Here is a 23,254-nt window from a genome sequence, read left to right as displayed (position 1 = left end):
AAATAGCAAAAGTTGTAGTTACTCGCCTAATAAGACAAACAAAATGAAAAAGTATATAGAAATTCGCTAACGTTTTTGGTGCCTAAACCTATTTGGTCCGCGGTCCCCATCGCAGGATTCAGGACAATGAGTCCCCTCAAACCTATATATATATATATATATATATATATATTCTGAGGTTTTGTATTTTTATTTGGGAATTTTTGTTTTCTTTATTTGACACTAATTGGGGATTATCCCTGTCGTACAAATTAAACATGGGATTTTGTACCAACTCCCATGTGTATGGATCACCTACCACCCTCCTACTGCATATGTGGCGCTTTCTCTGGATACAGTTTTATACCTTTCAATTACAGTCAATTTTAAACCAATTAAGTAATGCCCATATAAGCAGAGAAATTCATATATTATTCAAGCAATATAATCATATTCTACTGACTAAATACACAATAACCAGTAGATCCAAACATCCACCACTGGCCTGTGGTTTAGGTGACTAATACCACCATTTCGCACCTAGAAATCTGTATGAGTCAACTAGTCGTGGAATGAATTATTAATCCAAAAATTATCGTACAAATCACCCACTACATGCCAATTATTATGATTTAATGACTAGGCTTTGCGCTTTTGTATGGTTTTTTGGTTTCTTTAGTAAGACCGGAAGGTTTTAGACTTGTTTAAAAGTATAAGGGCTGTTCATAGATTGGGTTAGTGCGAGGTAGAATTTTTTTTTTTCCACCTCAAAGGGTGCAGGTTGCACATATTTGACCCCAACGATATTAGAAAAATTTCACAACCCAACAATGTTCGGGTTGGGTTGGGGCGGTGCGGGGTGGGTTGGGTGGTCGGTTTCAACATTCAAAAAATCAAAGACTTAAAGTTCAATATAATATTCAAATTTCATCATTAAATAGAAATAGCAACCATCCTTATCAGTCCGGCGAGAGAGCACCGGAGAAAGTGGGCAAGACGGCAGCCGAGAGGACTGAGCAATGAGGAGAGAGTTATGAGGGGGTTCACAGGAGAGGAAGAAGAGGGAAAACTAAAAAGGAAGAGGCAAGAAGAGGGGGTTCACGGGAGGGGAGACCGAGAATGAGATTGTGAACCCTGATGTTAGCGAGCTTAAGGTAGAACTTGGGCAGTTCGGCTTGGGCCAAAAGCTTGGGGGTATGTTGTGCGGGTTGAGTTGGGGATTGCGGATTGTTATGGACCCAACCCGCAATCCGTCCCAAACACTTCGGGTTAGAAGTATAATAGACCGAAAATTTAAAAATAATGCTGCGGGTTACTTTTTTCGGCTTGGGTTGGGGCGGGGTGGGTTGAGTTTGCGGGTTGTTCGGGTTTATGAACAGCCCTATACTCAAAGCATAATTTTTAAATCTGACGTTAAAAGTTTAAATTTTTTGTGAAAAAAACACTATAATATAATTAATAATATAAGTTTGAGTATACAAAACATCACATCGACCCTTTGTTTGCTTATATGAGATCTTTACAACTGTCAGTCCAAGCCAAATTTGTTGTGACCGACTAGTATACATTTTATAATATATGTTTATATTAGTAATCAGATGAGAAACTGATGGAAAAAAAAAAAGAAAAAAAGAGGAAGAAGTAATAGATAATGCTCCACATCAAAATAAAGAAATAAATAAAGCAATAGTAACGCGCATAACAAAGAATGTCAATGTCAATTGACGTTCAAGTCAACTAAAACTTTAAATTCGTCTAACATCACAATGCATTACGTTTTCCACAACAATAATATAAATCGATTTGAATCTTGCCCTGCAACCATTTTTTTTTTTTTTTTTTTTGGAACTAAAGCACAGCTATAGACCCACTTGAATTCCATTAATTTGTACCGTATTGTGGGACAAACTTTGGCACATCACTACAATCCTATTAGTGAGGAAAATCACCTGATTCCATCGAGTCCTTGGAAGTTATATAAGTGGGGTCATCCAATGATATTTCCAATTCCAGATTTTTGCATATCATGAAGAGATCTCTTATTATCTTGTCGTATTACAAGACAACTAGGACAAGTGCTTAAAAGGCTTCAAAATCCTTCATCTGAACTAACATAATCTAATTCAATCATTTTTCCTGTTCCCTGCTTGGTTTTGTCTGCCAAAGTTTGCTCCTTTTCAGTTTTATTTCTTTTTGTGTTTAGTTGTTGGTTTCTGATAACTTCAGATGAATCTTTGTTCAGACTAGATGATTTCCTGAGAAACGGTGGTTAAATCTTTAGTTAAATGGGCAACTAAAAACAAATTTACAGAACCAAAAACAAATATATAAATGAATCACCTCTTATCCAAGCTAGTGCTTTGTTGCTTTTGCATTGTTGATTCCTCGATATTTTTGGTTCCTGTTTTCCCTGTTGCATTAAAAAGATGCCTCATAATCAGTATCCATAAAAAGCTTCACAAAGGGTTTAAGCAGGAACATGAAAGGATTATACTAGCCTGTGATCTCAGCGAGAAATCTTAATCCTTGCGAGTGCTTATTTGTTGTCACTTTAACTCCATTACTGTTCATTTAGATGAATAAGCAGACGATTTGCGTAACAGAAAGAACATGTAAATCAAAAAGAAAAAAACCAAATTATGCTATCTATGACAAACCTCAATGCCTTTTTTAGTCCTTCCACGGACAATAGTTTCACAGGTTGCTTGGAGTTCTTCAAGTGTTTTTTGTCAGCCAAAGGATCAACCATGTAAATGCCTTCAGACATGCGACGATTTCTAAAAGCCGTTCTGAGGTTCCTGCTGTTTTTTTCCTGCTGAGGTTCCTGTCAAGAAACGCCATGGATAAACAGTTTTATATTGTGCAAATGTGAGTTACGCATTATACGATCAACTAATTTTTTTTTTCCCCTTCAATTAATACCTACCCTCCCTTGAGCTCAGTTCGCATAGTGGTATATTTCTGAGATTCTGTCTGTTGAAATGTGGCACGTTGAAAGTATGATTTAGTAAGTTCGTTCAAAGACAGATTGACCAAACAAAATTGAGGCATTACAGAGTTGTGCTTACCAATTTATGATATTTACAATAAATACCAGAACGTCTGCAAGAAAATAAACACCCAATTTTAAGACACTAAAATCAATACATTGCAGAAAAAATAAAATAGTCTCATAGGATGTCAATTTTCCAGTAGATGTTGTTTTCTGTGTTACATCTATTCAATGTCGTTTCTCTACATGTTTTGCACCACTACATGCGTTTTCGTTTTCTTTGTTACATCTATTCAATGTCGTTTCTCTACATGTTTTGCACCACTACATGTCGTTTCTCTACATGTTTTGCACCACTACATGTCGTTTTCTCACTAGATGTTGTTTTTCTGCTACATCCATTCTCTAGTAAGCGAAAGTCGAAACATGCTAAAATTTCCTTTTACTATAAACTTATGCAAAAGTTCCCTAAGCTAATAGCCTAAGATCCTAGGCTTGGGAACAAAGGCAATTAGTTCAAAACTGATTTTCATAATTAATGTACTTTATAATCTTTTAGTTATAACCATCTCAATCTTTGAAAAGGTGTGATCTAATAATATCTTCAAATACCATTTCAAACAAAAAAAATATACATATACCTTAAAATAAAATACTACTTACTTGTTTATGACTGCTGTACAAACCACTCCATCCTTCCTTTTACCATTGCAAATCCCATAATCAACTGAAGTACCTATCTTCAACACTTGTTTAGGTGAAAACAGACTCAGAGAGAACCCAGGACCCTGCTTAAACAAACAAACAAACAAACGACAAAACCATTGACCCTTCATAAAACTTCACAAGAGAGAGTAAAGTAAAGGCAAAGGGGTCTTATTGGATTGCTTCCTATAAGCTGATTTTGGTTTCTTGAATCCAAAAGCTGATTCAAGAAGTGTTCAAGTAAATTTTTTAATGAGTTTTGATTCTCCAAAAAGAACCTCAGGTCAAAGCCACAAAATTTAGCTTTTCCAATAAGCTCTTACAAAACTTGTATCAGAGCTTAAATATCACATTTATTTCACTTCTCAAAATGTAATTCCAAACACTGACTAAAAAGCTTTTTTCTATTGCTCAAAAGCATAAGGAAAAGTAACGCGAAAAGAGTTATGAGCAAACTAGAATTGGGTATTTACCATAGAGTCTTTGCGAACCCTGCAATCGAAAAAAGCGAACGCTGTCCCTGCTGGCTCGTCGCAGAATTTCTTATAGGCATCTCCGAACAAGAACAAGGACATGGTGGCCTCATCCAAACACGCAATTTTCCATATACAATAGCCTTTCCCCGTGGAACTAGTCCTCGGAATCCCTTTCTCGGTCAACACTCCAACCGTTGCCCAACACCCAGAAAGTGTATCTCCAACCAACAAATTCCTTGTTAACAAAAAATAAAAAATAAAAAAAAGAAGAAGAAGAAGAAGAAGCACTTAGGAAGAGTAAAATCGTATCAATTTCCAAAGTTAGAAGTAAGTTTTGTTACTTTATGGCTGATAATCGGACGAAACGAATGTCCGATAAACGTTCTCCAAGCTCTGCAGAAGTAACCAACTGATTTCTAAGCCAAAAAAAAAAGGAAATTTATCACTCCCATTGACGCTTAGAAAAATGAAAATTAAGGGGAAAAAAAAAAACAAATCGACGTGAACTACTAACCTGATTCGCAAACCGGAAAATTTCTCGACCAGAGGTTCATTTGTGGGCTTAGTCCGCTTGGATTTGGCAGAGATTTCGGCGGCGCTGGGCTGGTAATCGAGGCAGTCAAGAACAGCATCCCTAAAGACGGACATGTCCGCTTGCTCTGCTCTCCTTCGACTCGGAGATTCGTCATCGTCATCGGAACAATACCCTTGATGAATCATCAAATCCAGAAATGAGAAAGATTCAAAAAATCACAAAAAAAAAAAAACACACACACACACACACATTTTGAGATTCATGATCAAATTTCCGACAAACCGTACGAGGTGAAGCGGGAGGAGTTTCCAGAACGCGGTCTTGAAGAGAGAGAAGGAGGTCGAGGTCGTCTTGGCGATTTGACATGTTTCGATGGGTTTTTGTTCTGTTTTGCTGCTGCTGTAAATGTAATGGGAACCTTAACACTGTAGTAATAAAACCCTTGTGTTTCTGAGTTTCGCTGTAAATGTAATGGCAACTTTAGTCCCACATCGAAAAGGAAAACCAAAAAGGGCGTTTTTATTATTTTTTATTATTTTTTTATTTTTTGCGCTTGAACCAAAAAGGGAGTTAAGTCTCAAACAAATACCTAAGAAATAGCTAGGAAAACGCCACAATATGCCTACCTAGGTATCGTTTTATGAGTTGTAAAAAATTAAAAACTTGAACCAAAGAAATGGATTTTTTTTTTATTTTTTATTTTTACTTTTTAGAAACGAAAACTAATAAACGTGTTTTTATATTTTGAGGAGTAAAAGAAATTAGTTAAACGTTTTCTAAAAAAAGAATTTTGAGGTGTACAATGATTCTAATAAAGAGCCTTGATTCAAGGGGGACCTTAGGCACTTGTCTTAATTGTCTTTTCCCTTGCGCCCGCATTAGTTCTTATGATCTAAACTGGTCAGAAAAGAAAGAAAGAAAGCAAGAAAGAAGAAACGAAAAGAAAAAAAAAATGACCCCGGATAAATGGAATCCTTACCGTTTGGTGATCCTAGTACTTGTCGTTTCTTCTGTTCTTGTGTCGTCTACGGTTGCTCATAGAGGAAGACATACACAAGGCGTCGTGGACGACGGGAGGTCGTTGATCATCAATGGAAAAAGAGAACTTCTTTTTTCTGGTTCAATCCATTATACACGTAGCACCCCAGATGTAAATTAATATGATTAATTAATATAGTTTAAATTTTTTTTCCTCTTCTGGGTTGTATTCACGAAATGACTTTTGTCTTTTTTTTCTTTTTGTGGAATTATTTGGTGTTGTAATATTTCAGATGTGGCCTGATATTATTCAAAAGGCCAAACATGGAGGTCTCAACGTGATTCAGACGTACGTTTTTTGGAACGTGCATGAGCCTGTTAAAGGCCAGGTAACATAATAACAATAATTATAATTGCAAATATTATATATATATATATATATATATATATATAAAACACGTGACAAATTGTTGGTTATTATGGATTCAATGTTATTTTGCAGTTCAATTTTGAGGGAAAATATGACTTGGTGAAGTTCATCAAGTTGGTTGCTGAGAATGGAATGTATGTGACCCTTAGAGTTGGACCTTTCATCCAAGCTGAATGGAATCACGGGTAATTATCAATTAATTATTTTATTTATTCTTAAAACATTGTAATTAATTAGCCACTTATCTCGTATATTCATCACCATTATTATTTTTTTTAACTGATTGAATGCGTATTCTGCTTTTCAGAGGTCTTCCGTACTGGCTGAGAGAGGTCCCGAACATCATATTCCGTTCTGATAATGCTCCATTCAAGGTAACAAAACTAATTTAAGAGCCTTATATTAAAGATCTAATTAATTAAAGCCAAGAAGCTTAATGCTAATTAGTTTGAGAAATTTTCAATCTGCAGTACCACATGAAAAGATACGTAAAGAAGATTATAAACATGATGAAAGAAGAGAAGTTGTTTGCTCCACAAGGAGGTCCCATCATATTGGCACAGGTTTGGTTTCATTTCTTCTACATATCAAAATGTCGTTTTTCCTTCATAAACTGTCGTTTCATGTTTTCTAAAGTTATCCTTTTTGTAATTTATATATGTATATGTTTTTCCTATTTGGCTATATAGATTGAGAATGAGTACAACCATATCCAACTTGCGTATAGAGAAATGGGAACAAGATATGTTCAGTGGTCTGCAAATATGGCGGTGGGTATGAAAACTGGAGTTCCATGGGTCATGTGCAAGCAAAAGGATGCTCCTGATCCAGTCGTAAGTTATTTGGAAAACTTTCACGAATTAATTAATTTTTTTGGATAAATGAATCGTCGTATTAATAATTAATATTAATATTTACCCTCAGAGGATTTGCAAAAACAAAAATATAATAATAATAATAATAATAATAATATCTTATTAATTGCATGCAAAATTTGCAGATAAATACATGCAACGGTAGGCATTGTGGAGATACGTTTACAGGTCCAAACAATCCCTACAAGCCTTCTATTTGGACGGAAAACTGGACTGCTCAGTAAGTATTTATATATACTTATTTAGTTGTCACCATTTTTTTAGCATCAGATTCAGGGTCTTAAAATATGCATCATATAAATTATAATGCATGTAAATTTTTGGTGATTGCAGATACAGAGTATTTGGGGACCCACCTTCTCAAAGAGCCGCTGAAGACATTGCATACTCAGTTGCCCGTTTCTTTTCAAAGAATGGAACTCTAGCCAACTACTATATGGTATGAAGAAACTAGCCATTTTTCTATACCTCTTTAATTAGAAAACCACTAATATTCTAGTTGAAGGGTAGTTTTCCTTACCAATCCAATAATACTAAGGTGTGTGTGTGTGTGTTTTTTTTTCCTCAAAAACACTTATAGCCAACTATTATAAGGGTCAAAATAGCACTTTTTTTCAGCACCAGTAAAATAAAACTTCTTTCAAATGCACAACAATCCCACACTAATCCTAAGTGTGGTTATTTTATTCAACCTTAGTTTCATTAAATTTGCAGTACCATGGTGGGACTAACTTTGGTAGAACAAGTGCGGTATTCACTACAACAAGGTACTATGATGAAGCTCCTCTTGACGAATATGGTAAATATTTTTACCCCCCAATATTGGATGGAGGCTCTTTTTTTTTTTCCTCAAGAAAAAAGAAAAAAGTTAGTCTAATACGAGGATTATTCATATGAATATGCAGGTTTACAGAGGGAGCCAAAGTGGAGTCACCTCAGAGATTTGCACAGGGCCTTAAATCTGTGCAAGAAAGCTTTACTTTGGGGAACACCTGGAGGCCAAAAGTTGGGCAAGCACACAGAGGTAAGTCTAGTCAAGTTCCTAAGTAAGTCTGAATAAATAAATAAAATCACTACAAATCTGCATTTTCATTAATATCCATCACATGAAATATTTGAATTAAGCTGTTTGATTAATGATATGCAGGTTCGGATGTATGAAAAGCCAGGAACAAACATTTGTGCTGCTTTCTTGTCCAACAACAACTCCAAAGTTGCGCACACCGTGAAATTCAGGGGCAGTGCATATTACCTGCCACCGCGGTCGATAAGCATTCTTCCTGACTGCAAGAATGTGGTCTACAACACTCAAACCGTAACTACATCAAACACAAGATAAAACTTTTTTGTGTTCCATTTGAAAAGAGCTTGTCATGTGTTGTCAAGCTCTTGAATTAAATTACACGTGTGACGGGATGTTTTTGTTCGTGTTAAAAAACAGATTGTATCACAGCATAATGCAAGAAACTACGTTAGATCGAAAGTTGCCAGTACCCTTAAATGGAAGATGTCCCCAGAGCAAATTCCAAGCGTCCACCAAGTGCCAGTTAACAACAGAATACCACATGAGCTCTATAGCTTGCTGAAAGATACCACTGACTATGCCTGGTACACCACTAGGTAAGTGCATGTGAAGCTAGTACTTTTAAGTAAGGTATGCTTTTGTTAGAATACCAAAAACATAAGGATTAATCTCAAAAATGGCCTCCACATTTAAGGAAAGTTCAACTTTAGTCCCTAACTCTTAAAATGTCTCATAACTGAGACCGATCTCTCATTGCGTGGCAAAATTTGTCCATGTATTATTACATGAGCATAAATTTTGGGCAGAACTCCTCGTACACTATATAATCCAACAATCTATTACACACACCATGTGGTATGGTCTAGGAAGGTTTGAAATTTGGGGACTAAAATGACATTTATCTTAAAGTTTGAGGACCATTTTGTTGGTCCACCTCCAAGTAGCTTAAGCTAGCATTGAGATGACTGATCTTAAACTAACAGTTTCGTATAGCTTAAATCTAACATGATCTTGTATTCTAAATTGCAGCATTGACCTGAGTCAACGTGACTTGCCAATGAGGCCTGATATTCTACCAGTTCTAAGAATTTCAAGTCTTGGTCATGCATTGCACGCATTTGTCAATGGTGAATATGTTGGTAAGCACCTGACACAAGAACTCACGCATTATATTAACTGTCAATGGCAGCTTTTCTTTGTCAACCACTCTAAAACAATTTACTTCTTTCAGGATCTGGACATGGAAGCCATGAAGAGAAGAGCTTTGTGTTCCAACATGCTATTGTCTTAAAGCCTGGGACGAACCATATAGCTATTCTGGGCATGACAGTTGGACTCCCAGTAAGGAGCTCATTACTTTGATTTTTCCCTCTTTATCTCTCCGAAGGGTCTTAAATCAGGCAATAAAAACCTGCTCTTTCCTGTGATTTAAGGATAGCGGAGCCTACATGGAGCACAGATTTGCAGGGCCTCGAGCAGTAACGATACTTGGTTTGAACACCGGAACAATTGATCTGACACCAAATGGTTGGGGCAATCAGGTGAAAAAATGAACACCCTTGCGAATGTCAAAAAAATTTCCAATTGATGTACTAAAAAATAAACCAAACATGTACATGAGAGTTTTATGGACAAAAGTGGTGGTATTTTTTTTAGGTTGGCTTGACTGGTGAAAAGAATCATGTGTTCACTGAGGATGGATCAAAGAAGGTTCAATGGAGCAAAGTCAAGAGACAAGGTCCAGCTCTCACATGGTACAAGGTAATAATGATTTCCAAATTTGAAATGTTTGCTTATTGTTACTCTTGCAATTGGGACAGGAGAAATTCATCCAATTATTTTTTGAGCAGACACGTTTTGATGCTCCTGAAGGGAGAGACCCTGTTGCTATCCGGATGAATGGCATGGGGAAAGGGATGATCTGGGTGAATGGCCAAAACATTGGCCGCTACTGGATGTCCTACCTCTCTCCTCTTGGAAAACCGTCTCAAGAAGAGTAAGTGAAAGAAAAAATCAATAGAAACCATAGCTATTCTCTCAAATCTTTATGAAAAACACTAAATATCAGTCATCATGACTAGCTTCAATGAAATCTAGCCAAAAGTTACTATGTCAAAGTTCAAACTATGTACTACTAACTACAGTATGAATTAATTGGGTTGGTGAGGCTTCTCTCATCCCATCCAAAAGGTGAGGATTTGAGTCCACATTTATGGTCAAGTTATAAAAGTAACATGGAGTTAATATATAACGTTTCGAAAAAATATTATAAAATATTATTAGTGATATAATTGCATGTCAGAACAGTCACATAATAATGTGAGATTCAACTATCATACTTTTTATTATATGACTCTTATTTTATTGTCACACACATATAACGTGAGACATAACGGCATAGTAATTAGCAGGCTCTTTTATATTAACTCATAGTAGATTATTATTTAGGGTAGTAAATAGTAGATTCTTGTGTAAATGAGTATGTTTCTTATTTGAAAATCATTGAGTGGTGATAATCACGTCCAATATCATTGCTAAGTTTATTCTTCTATGTCAGATACCACATCCCAAGATCATTCCTCAAGCCAACACAAAACCTGCTTGTGGTACTAGAGGAGGAGAAAGCAAGCCCCAAAGGAATAGAGATCCTAAAAGTCAACAGAGACACCATTTGTAGCTACATAACAGAGTTTTCTCCACCACACGTCAAGTCATGGGCAAGGGAAGAGAGCCACATCCGAGCAGTGGTGGACATTCTGCAGCCAGCGGCTCACCTCAAGTGCCCGAACCACAAGAAGATCGCCTCCGTTGATTTCGCCAGCTACGGAGATCCTGCGGGCGTCTGTGGAAACTTTGTCTTGGGCACTTGCAACTCTCCTTCAACCAAGGGAATTGTTGAACAGGTAATAAAACCAAAACGAAGAAGTACTTATCTGCGTTTTCTCTTTCTGGTTTTTGTGGATAAATGTCAAATATTTGATGGGTCTAATTATGTTTTTTGGATTTTTGAGCAGCATTGTTTGGGGAAGCCAACCTGTGTGGTTCCTGTGAAGAAAGAGCTTTTCGATAAGAATGGTGACGCTTGTCCAAATGTCAACAAGACGCTTGCCATCCAAGTCAAATGTGCTCCTTCCCATCATTAGAACCATGGAAGATTGAAGTGAACTATTGAAAACCAGTAAAAAGAAGAGACCAAAATCTCATTCTTCTTCTTCTTCTTCTCCTCACCTTTCTTTTTCTTTCTCTCTTTTTTTCTTCTTTCCCATTTTTGTGTTATCCAGTCATAAACTCAAACAAGTTGATTATTTGCTTTTTGTAACTTAATTACTTATCATTCACCAAAAAGAGATAGAGGAAAAAAAAAAAAAAAAAAAAAAGAGAAAAACTTTGTTTGTTGCCCTCCTCAAGGTAGCCGAAGATTCACTAAAGAATTATGGAGAGTACGATGTTATAACTGTAAGGACAACTAAAAAAAAAAAAAACACCTAGTAAGGACCCTTTACTTTGGCAACAGCTTTGCTGCAATCTCAGCGTAGACGGTTAAATAACCTCAACAAGAATATGATAATTCAAACCCCCCAGTTTTTTTTTTTTTTTTTTTTCTTCCATGGCTGTGAAGTTCTATGGTTTCAGTTGACAAGCCAACACATTAGAAAGAGAGAATAATAAGAAAATGGCTTTCTTTCTTTTTCTTTATGTAAAAGAACGCAGGTATGTATATGGACGAGTTTATATTGGAATTTTTATGTTTATGGTTTTCTATTAAATATGAAACGAATTATAAATTTACAAATATAGTTTTGTAATATTTTTAGTTCTGCTCAACCCTCATCCTTATTAAAATCCACTTTATAATCAGAACAAAGAAAGGACCCCACAAATTGCTTCAACATTGTTGTACACGCACAGAAACAAACTATAATTCTTAACATTATATTTTCATTCAAAATAGAATATTCTTAGCTGTATCAATCAGTTCTAAAATAATTGCCGAGTATTCTCTAGCATTTTTTCTTTCCAATCTTAAATATTTCGACATGTAAAATTGTCTTTTAAAAGTCATTGCAGATTATCATCCATGTATTTTCCTTTTTTTACAAAATATATAGTTGCCTGCTGAAACTAAAATAAGACAATGCAATAAAACAATGCAATAAGCTTGGACCAAAGAACTGTTTAAATTCTGAATAAACTAGTCTAAACGGCATAACAAAATATTTCAATTGAATGCCTTTTCCCTTTCGTCATTTTATGCAAATACATTTATATTCTACCAGCTAATGAGTTGACAAGAAAAGAACCCAAAAAAATAAAAATAAAATTCGAGAATTCCTATTTATTTACAAGCAGCCCCTGCAGCCGGAAAAAGTGCTTGCGGATTCCTTTACAGCCTCTTAAAAATGTAGTCAACCATCCTGAAAAGAAGAGAGAAGAAAAAAATCAACCAATGTTTATTAAATTACTACATATATAGTTATGTAATTTCAAAGCCTAAAAAAGGGAGACGTAAGAAACAGTTGAAATAAGTACAAAAAAAAAAAAAAAAAAGTAGCATTCTAGGGAAGTAGTACTGACCTTGGCAAAGCCACTAAAGCTTAGGAGGGTACCAAAAGAAGCCTTTATTTTTTTTAGCAAGTAGGATGCTATTTTCAACATCAAGATATCCAAAAGGCAAGGAAATGACACGGATTTGTGTGATGTAAAATATACACAGGTAAATTAGTTAGTCCAAAATCTCATGACAAATCAAAGGATCCCTGCCCTTCGCTGATTGCATAGAGTAGTTTCTTGTACATGATTTCCTGTTCACAGAACATCGCTCATTGAGTCATAAAACGTGAAAGAGAATAAAAATTTTAGGGTTAATACCCGATTTTAATACTGTGATAGTATTAAAGAGTACCTTGGTAGAGTAAGGAGGAAGCTTCAGATAATTAGCACATGTCATGACACTAGGCAAGTCATCATCTGCTGTTTCCGAAGGCCCAGTACCATTAGCTGCAGTGTTCACTGAGGAAGATGAATGCTGCAAGGAGGGATACAACCATTACACTAAGAAAACATAGAAACGTTAAAAACACAAAGACGATATCAACATTAAAAGTTCTCGTATACCTTTCTCACAATGGTCAGTTTTGGATTCAGCACCGCCAGACCACCAGGTGGAAGCCTTGGTGCACCAGTTACAAACTGGCAGAAGGCCCGCTGCTGTTCTGGTGTGAACTCTCCCATAATCTCAAGCAACTATAAACATAGTAAACAAGGCATCAAGATCATCAGAAAGTCAGCTACTTAATTTCCAAAGAACGTGCTTAAGGATCGAGGAAGGTGACATACATTCACAATTGCAGGACTCTTGGCGGTGTAACCATGATCAAATTTTATGTGATCAGCAAGTGTTTCTGCCTGCACAATTAGAAACACGAAAGATATGAGGGACTTTAAAATATACAAAATTTTGCTGACAGAAACAGAAGTTATACATTAGCAGGGGCATTTACCTCCCACATCTCTCTACGGCCACAAAGCAGATGGTCCAACTCATATGGTGTGAATATTTGTAAAGAAGAGATATCAAAGACCTGCTTGTCAGGCAGTATAAGATTAACAAGGGAACTAAAAAGTGGAAAATAAGAGTAGCATAGAGAAACAAATCAGCTAGCAAACAATATTACAAGAAAGTGAAAAGTGGCAGATGAAGATAACAAAATGAGCTAGTCACATGCCTAGTCCAGCTATCAACAATGTTGGGACGATTAAAATAAAATATTCCCCAAACATTAGTAAAAATAAAAAATAAAAAAAAAGGCTCTTCTATTCTTAACGTCTACTCATATTTCCATTAGAAAAATTTATCATTGCATCTTTTTTTTTTTTTCAAGTTCTTTTCCTCCCAACAACAATCGTCACTTCTGAACTCGCCCCCTTCAAAATTAGTAGTCTAACGTTTACCAGTCATCACATTCCATCAAAACTGGGAAATTATGTAACTCTTTCAAGCAGCTAAAAAAAAACACTTAACTGAAGAACTTACAGTTAACCTTACATTGAGTATACGTTTGCAATAGCATTAACATAAACAAATTTCTCAACTTTGAAGAATAGTGTACTGCACAATGTATAATGCACACTAGAAGAAATGTATTGGCCATCCTAAATATAAGCTGCACATACAGATTTACAAGTAGAAGATAGCTAAACCAAAGAACATGATGAAGTCGCTTATCAGAAAAAACACCATAATGAAGTCGATCACTAGAAGAAACCTATTGATGCTATATATACAAGCTGCGTATGCAGCGTAGATGCAAATCCAAATAATCATAAAATCAAAGTGCAAGAAATGTAAGAGATGAATGTCTCCAAGGCGGATAAAAAGATAAATATGAATATAAAATAAAGATGGTAGAACTAATTAAAGGTAGATAACACAGAACACTGAAGACATACTTCTACCATTAAGATCAGAGAAAGCATATAACCTGATTGAAACCTGCCCTAAATACTTCCATTTGCCGCATTATACCCGTCTTTACTGTTGCATCAACAACTAAGGATATGTACTCTTCCAAGTTGTTAATATCAACCTGAAAATTTTAGAATTGTTTGAATCATCATCACAACAATTAAACCTTGCAGAATATAGACATTAGAACATGTTTCCGTACATTTTCATCTCCTGATTTCAGCACATAATCTGGATAACCAGGGAGTGTGAAATCCAAGCAAAGATCTTCAAATGGAGCGCCGCGGAAGCATAAGTCAGCAACGGCACCATTGTCTCCATTAGATTCTAGCTGTTGTTTGCGGCAGACAAGGACATGTAGTTCTTGCAAAGTCTTCCCCAATTCAGCATCAAATGAAATGATATCATGCAAATCAAGGTCCTGAAATAGATTTGGACAGTAAAAATCAAACTGTATTCGTAAATTAAAATTTCAATAAAAAAAAAAGAGCTCCCAAAAGGGTAATAAAGAAAAATTGATATATAACATACTTGACCAAGCACAAGTTTGTAAAATGCTGTCGACAGTGGAAGGTCTAACAGCCGCCCATCTTGAAGAGCCTTGGCCATTACACGCCCAACCAGCCGGAAATACTCGGTGACCTTAGAGAATTGGGTGCCATCAGAAGCAACGGCATTTGGAGGCCAAGGACGAGGGAACAAACCAAGAGGAGCTTGGACAAGATCATCACTGCCAGCAGCAAAACCAAGCTCAGAACCATTATTGCTTTTTCCATGTTTCTGATCATCTGCATCAATTTCCATCGACAGTTTCTCCAGCGAAGCATTCGACCTCCACATACAGAGTCCAACTTTTTGTAAATCATGACTTAGAAGTGTATAGAACTCAAGTGTAGGACCCAACCCAGTGCCTACTTCACCAAAATATTCAACTTCAAGCACAGCCTTTTGGCTGGAATACATCTCCATTACTTTTGCTGCTGAATCCAAAATGCGGTTTCGAGACACACGAACCTTTTGACGCTGCAATCTTCCAACCCTCACCTCTCTTTCATTTGCTGATCCGTGACCATCAGCACCTTGCTGCTGCTGAAGACGATACAATGCACGCGATAATCCAAATGCCGTTGAGTAGAAATACTGTCTGCGAGTTTCAAAAGGAAACAAGAAGGGACAGGCCTTTGTCAACTGGTAACACCATGAAGGAAGACTCCCACTGCACAAAGCAAGGGCATCTTGGATTTGCCGCGCTAATTTGGGAGTGAGCTTGTTGTTGACAAATTCCTCAAAAGAAACCCGAGCACCCGTTGAAATCAAGTCGTCTAGACTTGAAATTCGCCCCTCAGCAAAGTATTCAGAAACTATCTCGGCTCTCAAACGAGGTGCAAGCTGGTTTAAGCCTTCCAGTACACGCAGCAATGCTAATATATTATAAGTAGCATTCGACTTTTCTAAATCACAAGGGAGTTCACCCTGCAAAATGCTATCCAGAAGAGACATCCGATCAGAATTAGAAGTAGAAGCAGCAGCCGATTTAGATGATTTGGATGTAGTAGTAGAACTTGAGCCTCCCACAGAGCCCCTGTCAGCTTGAGTGTCTGCCCTCTGGTATGTGATGGTGTAAATATCACTCCACAGCCTGCTTCCATCACTAGATATGAAATCACTGCCATTATATCGCTCACCGTCGTCCTCATCCAGCACAAGCTGTCGTTGTATGGCCTGATAGATAGTCAGATGTCTATTAAGCTGCTTTCCACCAGAAGTAAATATCAACTTTGGCGGATCACTTGAACTCCCAAAAAGAGGACGTCCATGACGATCTCGGCCTCCCCGGATTCCTCTACCATTGGCAGATCCAAGCCCAGCCATAGCAGCAGCAGCAAATGACATTGCACCCCTTGAACTATAAGAACTACCACTCCTATGATCAGTGGAATCCGAGCCCCTAACTGCAGCAGCTCTGCTACTAGAACCAGAAGCAGGATTAGACTGGCTGTCACTTGTTGCTTGGGCTGTACTGCTATCCTCAGTGGAATCTCCCAATTTAACATCATGTACTTTATCCGGAATCGGCATGCAAACAGGAAGAGAATCATCTCTAAGAACCTGTCAAGAAAAAGGAAACAGAATACAATCAAGAGCCAGAAAAATTATAAAACAAATAATGAATCATGACACAAGGGTCCACCGTCCACATACGAGACTATGTTAGAGCCTGTGTTCCACCCCCACCACCCTGGGAAAAAAAAAAAGGATAACAGGAAAGGCAAACCAAGAGAAACGTAGATAACATACATCATCATGGTCATCATCTTCATCATCTGATATATCATCATCTTCAATTACCAAAGCGTCGTCAATTTCAACAGGGGATATATCCAATTCCTCATCCTACAAAAGGAGAAGTTAAACAAAAGATAATAGTAATACTTAACAGGTGAGAAAAAAGAAGAAAAGACCACAGCTCGTCCATCATACTTTTTCAGAATTAACTGGATATAGAAGTCTACAACTACAAACATATTAACATCCTTTTCAATAATTGGTTTTTTCTAAAAAGACCCTTCTGAATATTCAACCAATAAAACGAAAAAAATTGTAACCACTAGTATAAACCCCATTTTTTTGGTCCAACAAGTCTAACCCAATCAAATAATAACCAGATACCACAACATGCCATGAGGAAAGAGGACTGATTTTATGGATATATTCAACATTATATTCTATATGCTTGCATTTCCAGGGAAACAGGAGCTATACATAATCTAATCAACAAAATAAAATGGCATATTCAGGTATCCTAGTTTTGCAAAGTTAACCATGCATTAAAAGAATACATGTACTTAGCATTATCTTTCTTTATTTCCTCACATTTTCAACTAAAATGGCCAATCGTTACATAAAATAAACTGAATGCATCTAAGAAAACTGAAGTTATAAATGCAGTGCACTTTTGAACTATGCTTGATATAAAGTTATAAATGCAGTGCACTTTTGAACTATACTCATCAAGCATTTAACTACAGTACGAACTTCATGCCAATCATAAAGATTTCAAAAGCAGCATATTCAATATCTAAACAAACCTCAGAAGTGGTGTCCCCATCTGCATGTTTCATTTCAGCTTCTTTATCTGCACCTGCTCTTCTACGTGAAGCATTTCTTGTTTGAGGTCCTCTTGCCTCCTCTTGAGAAGGCTTCAAAACAGCTTTACCCTTCCCCTTTGATGAGCTTGTACTCTTCTCCTGTGGTGGTTCCTTTCTAACCGCGTCTCCTATATTGACAGATGTTCTGGAGCGAGTAGAATGCCGACGAGTGGTAGAGGCAGGAGTTGAAGTAGATGGAGATGAAGCACCAGCTCCTAAAGGCGTAGTACCAGATTCTGAGTTCCCACCAGATGCTGAAGGCTTCTGACCAGATTCACTTCGCTGAACCCGAGGCCATAGAAACTCCTCCACAGCAGCTAAGCTTGCCAACGGATCAATCAACACGACATTTGATGAATAATCACGGAGAGATTTTTCTCCTTGGGCTCGGCAAAGACGCAATTTAAATGGCTGGGATAATGCACTAAGTCCAGAGGACAGTCTTGCACTTCCACTGGATGACCTTGATGAATGGCTCAGCACAACAGGAAAGCGTTCTAACGACGCCAAAGCATTTTGAAGCTTCTGGACTAAAACAGTCATAGGAGCCAAACTCCCTTCATTAACACCGAAAGGAAGAGCAACAGAAACAAATGCCTTGTATCTTCTCAATGCTTGTTGGCGTAGCTTGGGAAGGTTAGCTTCTGAAATCCTCTCCTTGGAGAAGTACCCACAAGAAAAATAGTTGAGCAAGGCTGCAACAACACCACTACCAATAAACTCAAAAGTGGAAACACCATCCCCTTTGCTTAGTTCATCCAACATCTCAGATATCACCCCATTCAAGCACTCTTCCTTATTTGCAGAACAATCAGCTAAGCGAGACCCAGACGCTTTCGATTTTCCCTTAGCTTTAGTCTTTTGGTCATCAACAGCAGCATTCAATTTCGAGCAAAGAGTCTTTAGAAGCAAGAGATCATCAGTCACTCCAGCCTCCATAGCCTCAGGATCTGACAAGAAATATTTGTCTTTAAAAGCTTTAGCACATGCACTAACTGCCATACGAAGATTAGAATTAACAGTTGGAATCTCCACTGAACCCGGAGGTGAGCCAACTACTGAAGAAGAATTCTTGGATTCTTCTGCTGAATTTCCATCGGGATTAGAGCTACCACTCCGTCGCCTATATCTCCTAGAACGGGACGATCCAGTCACAAAATCATTATCCTTGTCCACAGGAGATGCCTGGGCAGGAACTGTATTTGGATTACCCGCTAATATAAGTTGATCCACAGCGTGAACCACACCTTCCCTGACAAACATCTTCGAGAAAGTCCCAGGAAGTTTTTCCATAAGAATCTCAGCAATTTGCAGGGCAGGAACCAATACATGTGGATCTTTCCATGCCAAAACACCAGCTAAAAAGCTATGGGATCAATAATACAGCACATGTAAGTACTTCATCATACTTTCCAAGCTGTCGAATCAAGTGATTACAACTAGATAAAGATGGAATACCTTGAAATGTTTGTGACGCTTAATAGAGACTGGATCATCTCAGCAGTACTGAAGTACATCAACTTCCCGATAACAGAGAGACATTTGTGACGAACAGGACCATTTACACTAGAACCATAGATCTGCTTGACGAGTGAAAAAAATAATACACTAGGTAAACAGAAACAAATACAAGAAATACACATGCTACGTAAACAGAAAGAAACTAAAAGTAAACACAGGACTGACAAGCTGACCTGTACTAGAACAGGAAGGAGATCAACTCCAAATTGCTGAAGAAGCTGAGGCTGCTCATTCAATAATTTCTCGCGAGCTGAAACCTCAGAAACATTACCATTTGAATCTTCTTGTTTTCCAGAACTGCTAGCAGAAGGTTTCTTCACAATGGGTCCCTTCATAAATAGGTTAAAGCTGGCCGGAAGAGAAATTGTTCCTTGTGGCAGCGGCGGAAGAAGCTCATTTGCCAAGTTAACTATCTCGAAAATCTTCCAGTGCACCAAATGACAAGAAATAAAATTTCATTATAAATACGAAATTACAAGACTAACGTTAATCCATCACCATTCTTATGAAAAATAACAAAAAATGCTGATAAGTTAACACTTGGAAAATGCAAACAGACTAAAACTTCAAAGCTATCTACTACACATAAACCAACTAAGATTGATAACCCATGGTAGTAGCTTGGAAGAAGGAGAAGGTAAAATACCTGTTCTGCTGGCCTACTCAGAGCAGGTGATACTGATGAGTTAGCAGCAATGCCAGAACCAGCTAGTATGTCTTTAAGAATACCACTGATTCCCAGGAGAAGTAGAGTTTTAGCTCCCAACGGTGACCCGCTCGCACAAGTGGAAAGAAGTCGGATTAAACCCTGCATTTCATAGGAGTCAGAAACTAAAACCTTAATAAAATAGACAAAAGTACTTGGAAGCATAAATCGTAAATTACTGTATAAGTAGGTGTGCTGAGAGATGATTGCCCGCCACCGGAACTGCTGGTTGATACAAGAGATGCAGCTTGTGTCACAAGTCCATGATTACATAGCTCATCAAGTTTATCGGGAGAGGATGCAAATGCTTCGGCAATCCGGGTCAAACAAACAGAAGCGTGCTCCAACACCTAAACACGGTAAAAAATAAATACATAAACAAAACGTGGTGAATAATTAAGAAAGGCCACAGAAATGTAGAGCATATATTCAATTATGTTACCTTTGCATCATGATACTGAAGTAGGTTTGTCAATAGCGGGACAGCTTCCATCACAAAGTCAGCTGCATCTGAGGGAAGTTTCTTGCACATATTTGCAGCAGTAGATAATGCCACGCGCTAAATTTCAACAGCAACCAATAACGTTCAGAAAATATATAAGGGTAGTCACCAGAAAACATAGTCACCTTAAAAGCAACAAATTTCAATGAGTAGTTTACCTGAACTCCTGTGGAGAAGAAATCCAGATATGAAAGCACTGCCATTAGAGCACCGGCACGCAGACAGGCAGTTGGGTGTTCCTGAGAGATTTTCTTCAGGGCTTGCAGAGACTGTTTAAATCATACCAACCACAACATCAGAGTGCAAAACTTGAGAAATGTTGCCTAAGCTAAACCAACTCGAGATAGAAAATACAACGTAGCCCTTGTCCATTCTACAAACTGTAAAAATTCCGACTTCCAGAAGCTTTTGGCAAAGTCGACGGGTACAACTCACTAATACTAATACCATTTCTTAGTACAGAAGAAAATTAACGCTAAACCAGTTTGAAACGTATTGCCATGTCGTTTTATGTACCAAAAAATGCACAATTGAATCTAACCTGTTCGGCCAAGTCCATATACTCTATCGTTAGCAATCTTGCACAAAAGCAAGAAACTGCACCGTAGTGGACAACAGCAGCGCAAGACGATGGGAGTACATCACAAAGATGTGTGAGAGCCCTGGCAGCAAGAAGCATTATATCGGGATTGCTCTCGTGATTGAGCAACCCAACGAGCACCGGAACAAAGGAATCCACAGAAAACGTACTAAGCGATTCCTCAGTCCCAATAGATAGCATCTCACAAAGCTGCGTCAAAGCCTCGACCTGCTTCCCTTCTTCCCCATCAGCTCTCAACCCAGACAGAATCTTCTTAAGCCGCCCGCTCTGGTGCGACGACGACGCCGACCCCATAGCTGAAGACGGGAGTAGATCATCAAGACCGGCCCCGATCTTCCGAAGAAGCCCTTGGAGTGCACTACTCGCCGAGAAAGTCAGGTTCTGATGCAGCATATTCGCACCGCCTTCGCTATCGTTATCATCGTCGTCGCCATTACCGCCACTCTCCATATTCAACCCCAAGCTCCGCTCCGTTTCCCTATCTCTATCCCTGTCCCTAACCCTAACCTCATGCTCCTTCTCCTTCCCTTTATCCGAGCCATCCTTATCCGAATTCTTGTTGCGGCGATCGCGTCCACGCGAGCCAGACGATTCATTGGTGGAGTCCATTGGAGCGGGTTCGGGGGCGAGGTGGGTCCTGGAGGCGCGAGAGCGGGTTGCGATTGGCACGGACGATGCGGCGGCGGCTGTGTTCGATGTCGAAGAGGCGGAAACACGGGCGCGCTTGCTGGCACGGGTGGTGGGACCGGACGACGACGAAGAAGGGGCTGCTGAGGAGGCCTCCGCCCGCTTCCGGCTCCGAGTTTCCATACAAGAACCCCAACCCCCTCAATTCGGCTTATCGCTCGCCAAGAGCGGCGATCACACAATCCCCGATCCGATTATCCCTTTCATCCGAACAATAAAAGGCCCAATCGGAATTCGCAATCGCAAGACGCAATCTTTCAGTGGAACCAGCTCACCAGCACCAAAACCCCCAATTCGAAACCCTAGATTCTTAACTCCCTGGCGAGAAATGAAATCCACACTGATTTAAGAGAAAAAAATGAATCATCATATGATCAAATCAAAGAAAATCGACGAGCTATACACACTGGAATAATCGGAGATTAAAATTTGGAATTTTATGGGGAGAGAGATAGAGAGAGAAAGGGTTGAAGAAAATGAAATGAAAACCCTAAAAAGTGACGAAAGAATAAAGGAGGAGAAGTAGACCTTTATATTTTCATTTTCAATATATATAAATGAATATTCTGCTTCTGCGTATTCTTTCTGTTTTTCTTTTTTAAAATTAAAAATAAAAATTAATTTAAGAGAATAAAATATAAAAAAAAAACAGAAAAAGAGAATAAAAAGAAGAGATGAATAAGAGCTTGGAATCCATGGCGGTGTATGGTTTGTGTGCAAAGTATTGCTTATTTTTATATTAAAAAATATTTTTTATTAACATCTGTAGTGTGGGAAAATGTGACGGACACGTGGACGAAATAGACCGCGACACGTAGGCCTCGTTCGTTTCGCTGATTCGAGTTTAAAATTTGAGTTTTGCTACAGTAAAAAGCTCTCACAAATAGTCACATCTAACTTTTTTGCTACAGTAAAAAACTCTCATATAAAATCACATCTCAACTCAAATTCTAAACTCGAATCAGCGAAACGAACGATGCCGTAGTCTTGACTAAATCCCCACCAAGCAAGGAACCCTCGACGCTTACGGACCCCTCCTATTTCGATGCGAAGGCCCAAGGACGAAGTTCAAGTCCGGGCGACGATCCCTTATGGCGTCGACTGATTGCGCCGTCGACACTAAGGGATGAAGATCTCTCGACCGCAGAAAGGGGCCACCGAAGAAGGCGGTTGAGCTAAGCAGTGCTGACGACGAGGGGAACATCCTTTAGAGGACGTAACGGGTTACGTGCAGAAGTGGAGGAGGTCTGCAGGCATTAATTGTAAGCTGTCAGACCGCCCCCACATGGGACAGAAAAGTATTACGGGGAAGCACAGAGCCGTAATGGAAGACTAATTGGCTGAGTGAACAATGCTGATTAGTGGGCTACGTCTGGGCCTATCAGAGGATAGCACTTGAGTGCCTCTACCTATGAAGGAAATCTCTTAAGCGAAGGAAGCCCAATATAAAAAGAGGAAGACCCCAGTAAGGAAGGGGTTCGAGAGAATAACAAGGGAAGAACAAATTTAATAAGAATTATGATTGTAAGTTGTGATCTTCCAACAAAGATATACAAAATTACAGTAGATGTAGCTCTCATTTTATAGAGTGAACCACTATAAAAACTCCTTGTGTCATTTGCATGTGT

The 23,254-nt window shown here is 38.3% G+C and overlaps 3 protein-coding genes across 3 annotated transcripts; 1 reads left to right on the top strand and 2 right to left on the bottom strand.

Moving 5' to 3' along the window:
• Positions 1–1,640: 1,640 nt before the first annotated feature.
• LOC21407719 (protein MCM10 homolog) lies at positions 1,641–5,147 on the bottom strand. The gene is made up of 11 exons (XM_024161632.1): positions 4,975–5,147; positions 4,667–4,859; positions 4,494–4,568; positions 4,150–4,387; positions 3,635–3,759; positions 3,048–3,081; positions 2,906–2,952; positions 2,637–2,777; positions 2,478–2,542; positions 2,320–2,389; positions 1,641–2,234 (listed from the first exon to the last, which is right to left on the bottom strand). Exons 1-11 carry the CDS (start codon positions 5,051–5,053, stop codon positions 2,069–2,071), a joined length of 1,233 nt encoding a protein of 410 aa, XP_024017400.1. The 5' UTR covers positions 5,054–5,147; the 3' UTR covers positions 1,641–2,068.
• A 475-nt stretch (positions 5,148–5,622) lies between these two features.
• On the top strand, positions 5,623–11,212 carry LOC21407718 (beta-galactosidase 11). The gene is made up of 19 exons (XM_024161579.1): positions 5,623–5,837; positions 5,959–6,054; positions 6,168–6,280; positions 6,403–6,469; positions 6,566–6,658; positions 6,785–6,928; positions 7,096–7,190; positions 7,304–7,409; positions 7,685–7,769; positions 7,876–7,994; positions 8,118–8,285; positions 8,412–8,590; positions 9,024–9,133; positions 9,226–9,335; positions 9,428–9,535; positions 9,651–9,755; positions 9,845–9,990; positions 10,552–10,897; positions 11,009–11,212. Exons 1-19 carry the CDS (start codon positions 5,640–5,642, stop codon positions 11,135–11,137), a joined length of 2,517 nt encoding a protein of 838 aa, XP_024017347.1. The 5' UTR covers positions 5,623–5,639; the 3' UTR covers positions 11,138–11,212.
• Positions 11,213–12,133: 921 nt separating this feature from the next.
• On the bottom strand, positions 12,134–22,122 carry LOC21407717 (E3 ubiquitin-protein ligase UPL3). The gene is made up of 18 exons (XM_010092032.2): positions 20,880–22,122; positions 20,497–20,607; positions 20,279–20,395; positions 20,016–20,186; positions 19,777–19,938; positions 19,304–19,552; positions 19,068–19,189; positions 17,550–18,975; positions 16,759–16,854; positions 14,992–16,569; positions 14,663–14,881; positions 14,477–14,581; positions 13,496–13,576; positions 13,332–13,400; positions 13,110–13,238; positions 12,898–13,020; positions 12,570–12,796; positions 12,134–12,409 (listed from the first exon to the last, which is right to left on the bottom strand). The coding sequence occupies exons 1-17, from the start codon at positions 21,747–21,749 to the stop codon at positions 12,731–12,733; spliced, it is 5,694 nt and encodes a 1,897-aa protein (XP_010090334.1). The 5' UTR covers positions 21,750–22,122; the 3' UTR covers positions 12,134–12,409; positions 12,570–12,730.
• Positions 22,123–23,254: the final 1,132 nt, after the last annotated feature.

The sequence above is a fragment of the Morus notabilis genome, unplaced genomic scaffold, assembly GCF_000414095.1.
Source record: "Morus notabilis unplaced genomic scaffold, ASM41409v2 Scaffold137, whole genome shotgun sequence".
Classification (NCBI taxonomy): domain Eukaryota; kingdom Viridiplantae; phylum Streptophyta; class Magnoliopsida; order Rosales; family Moraceae; genus Morus; species Morus notabilis.
The sequence above is the reverse complement of the archived record's forward strand: the minus strand, read 5'-3'. Positions and strand labels throughout refer to the sequence as shown.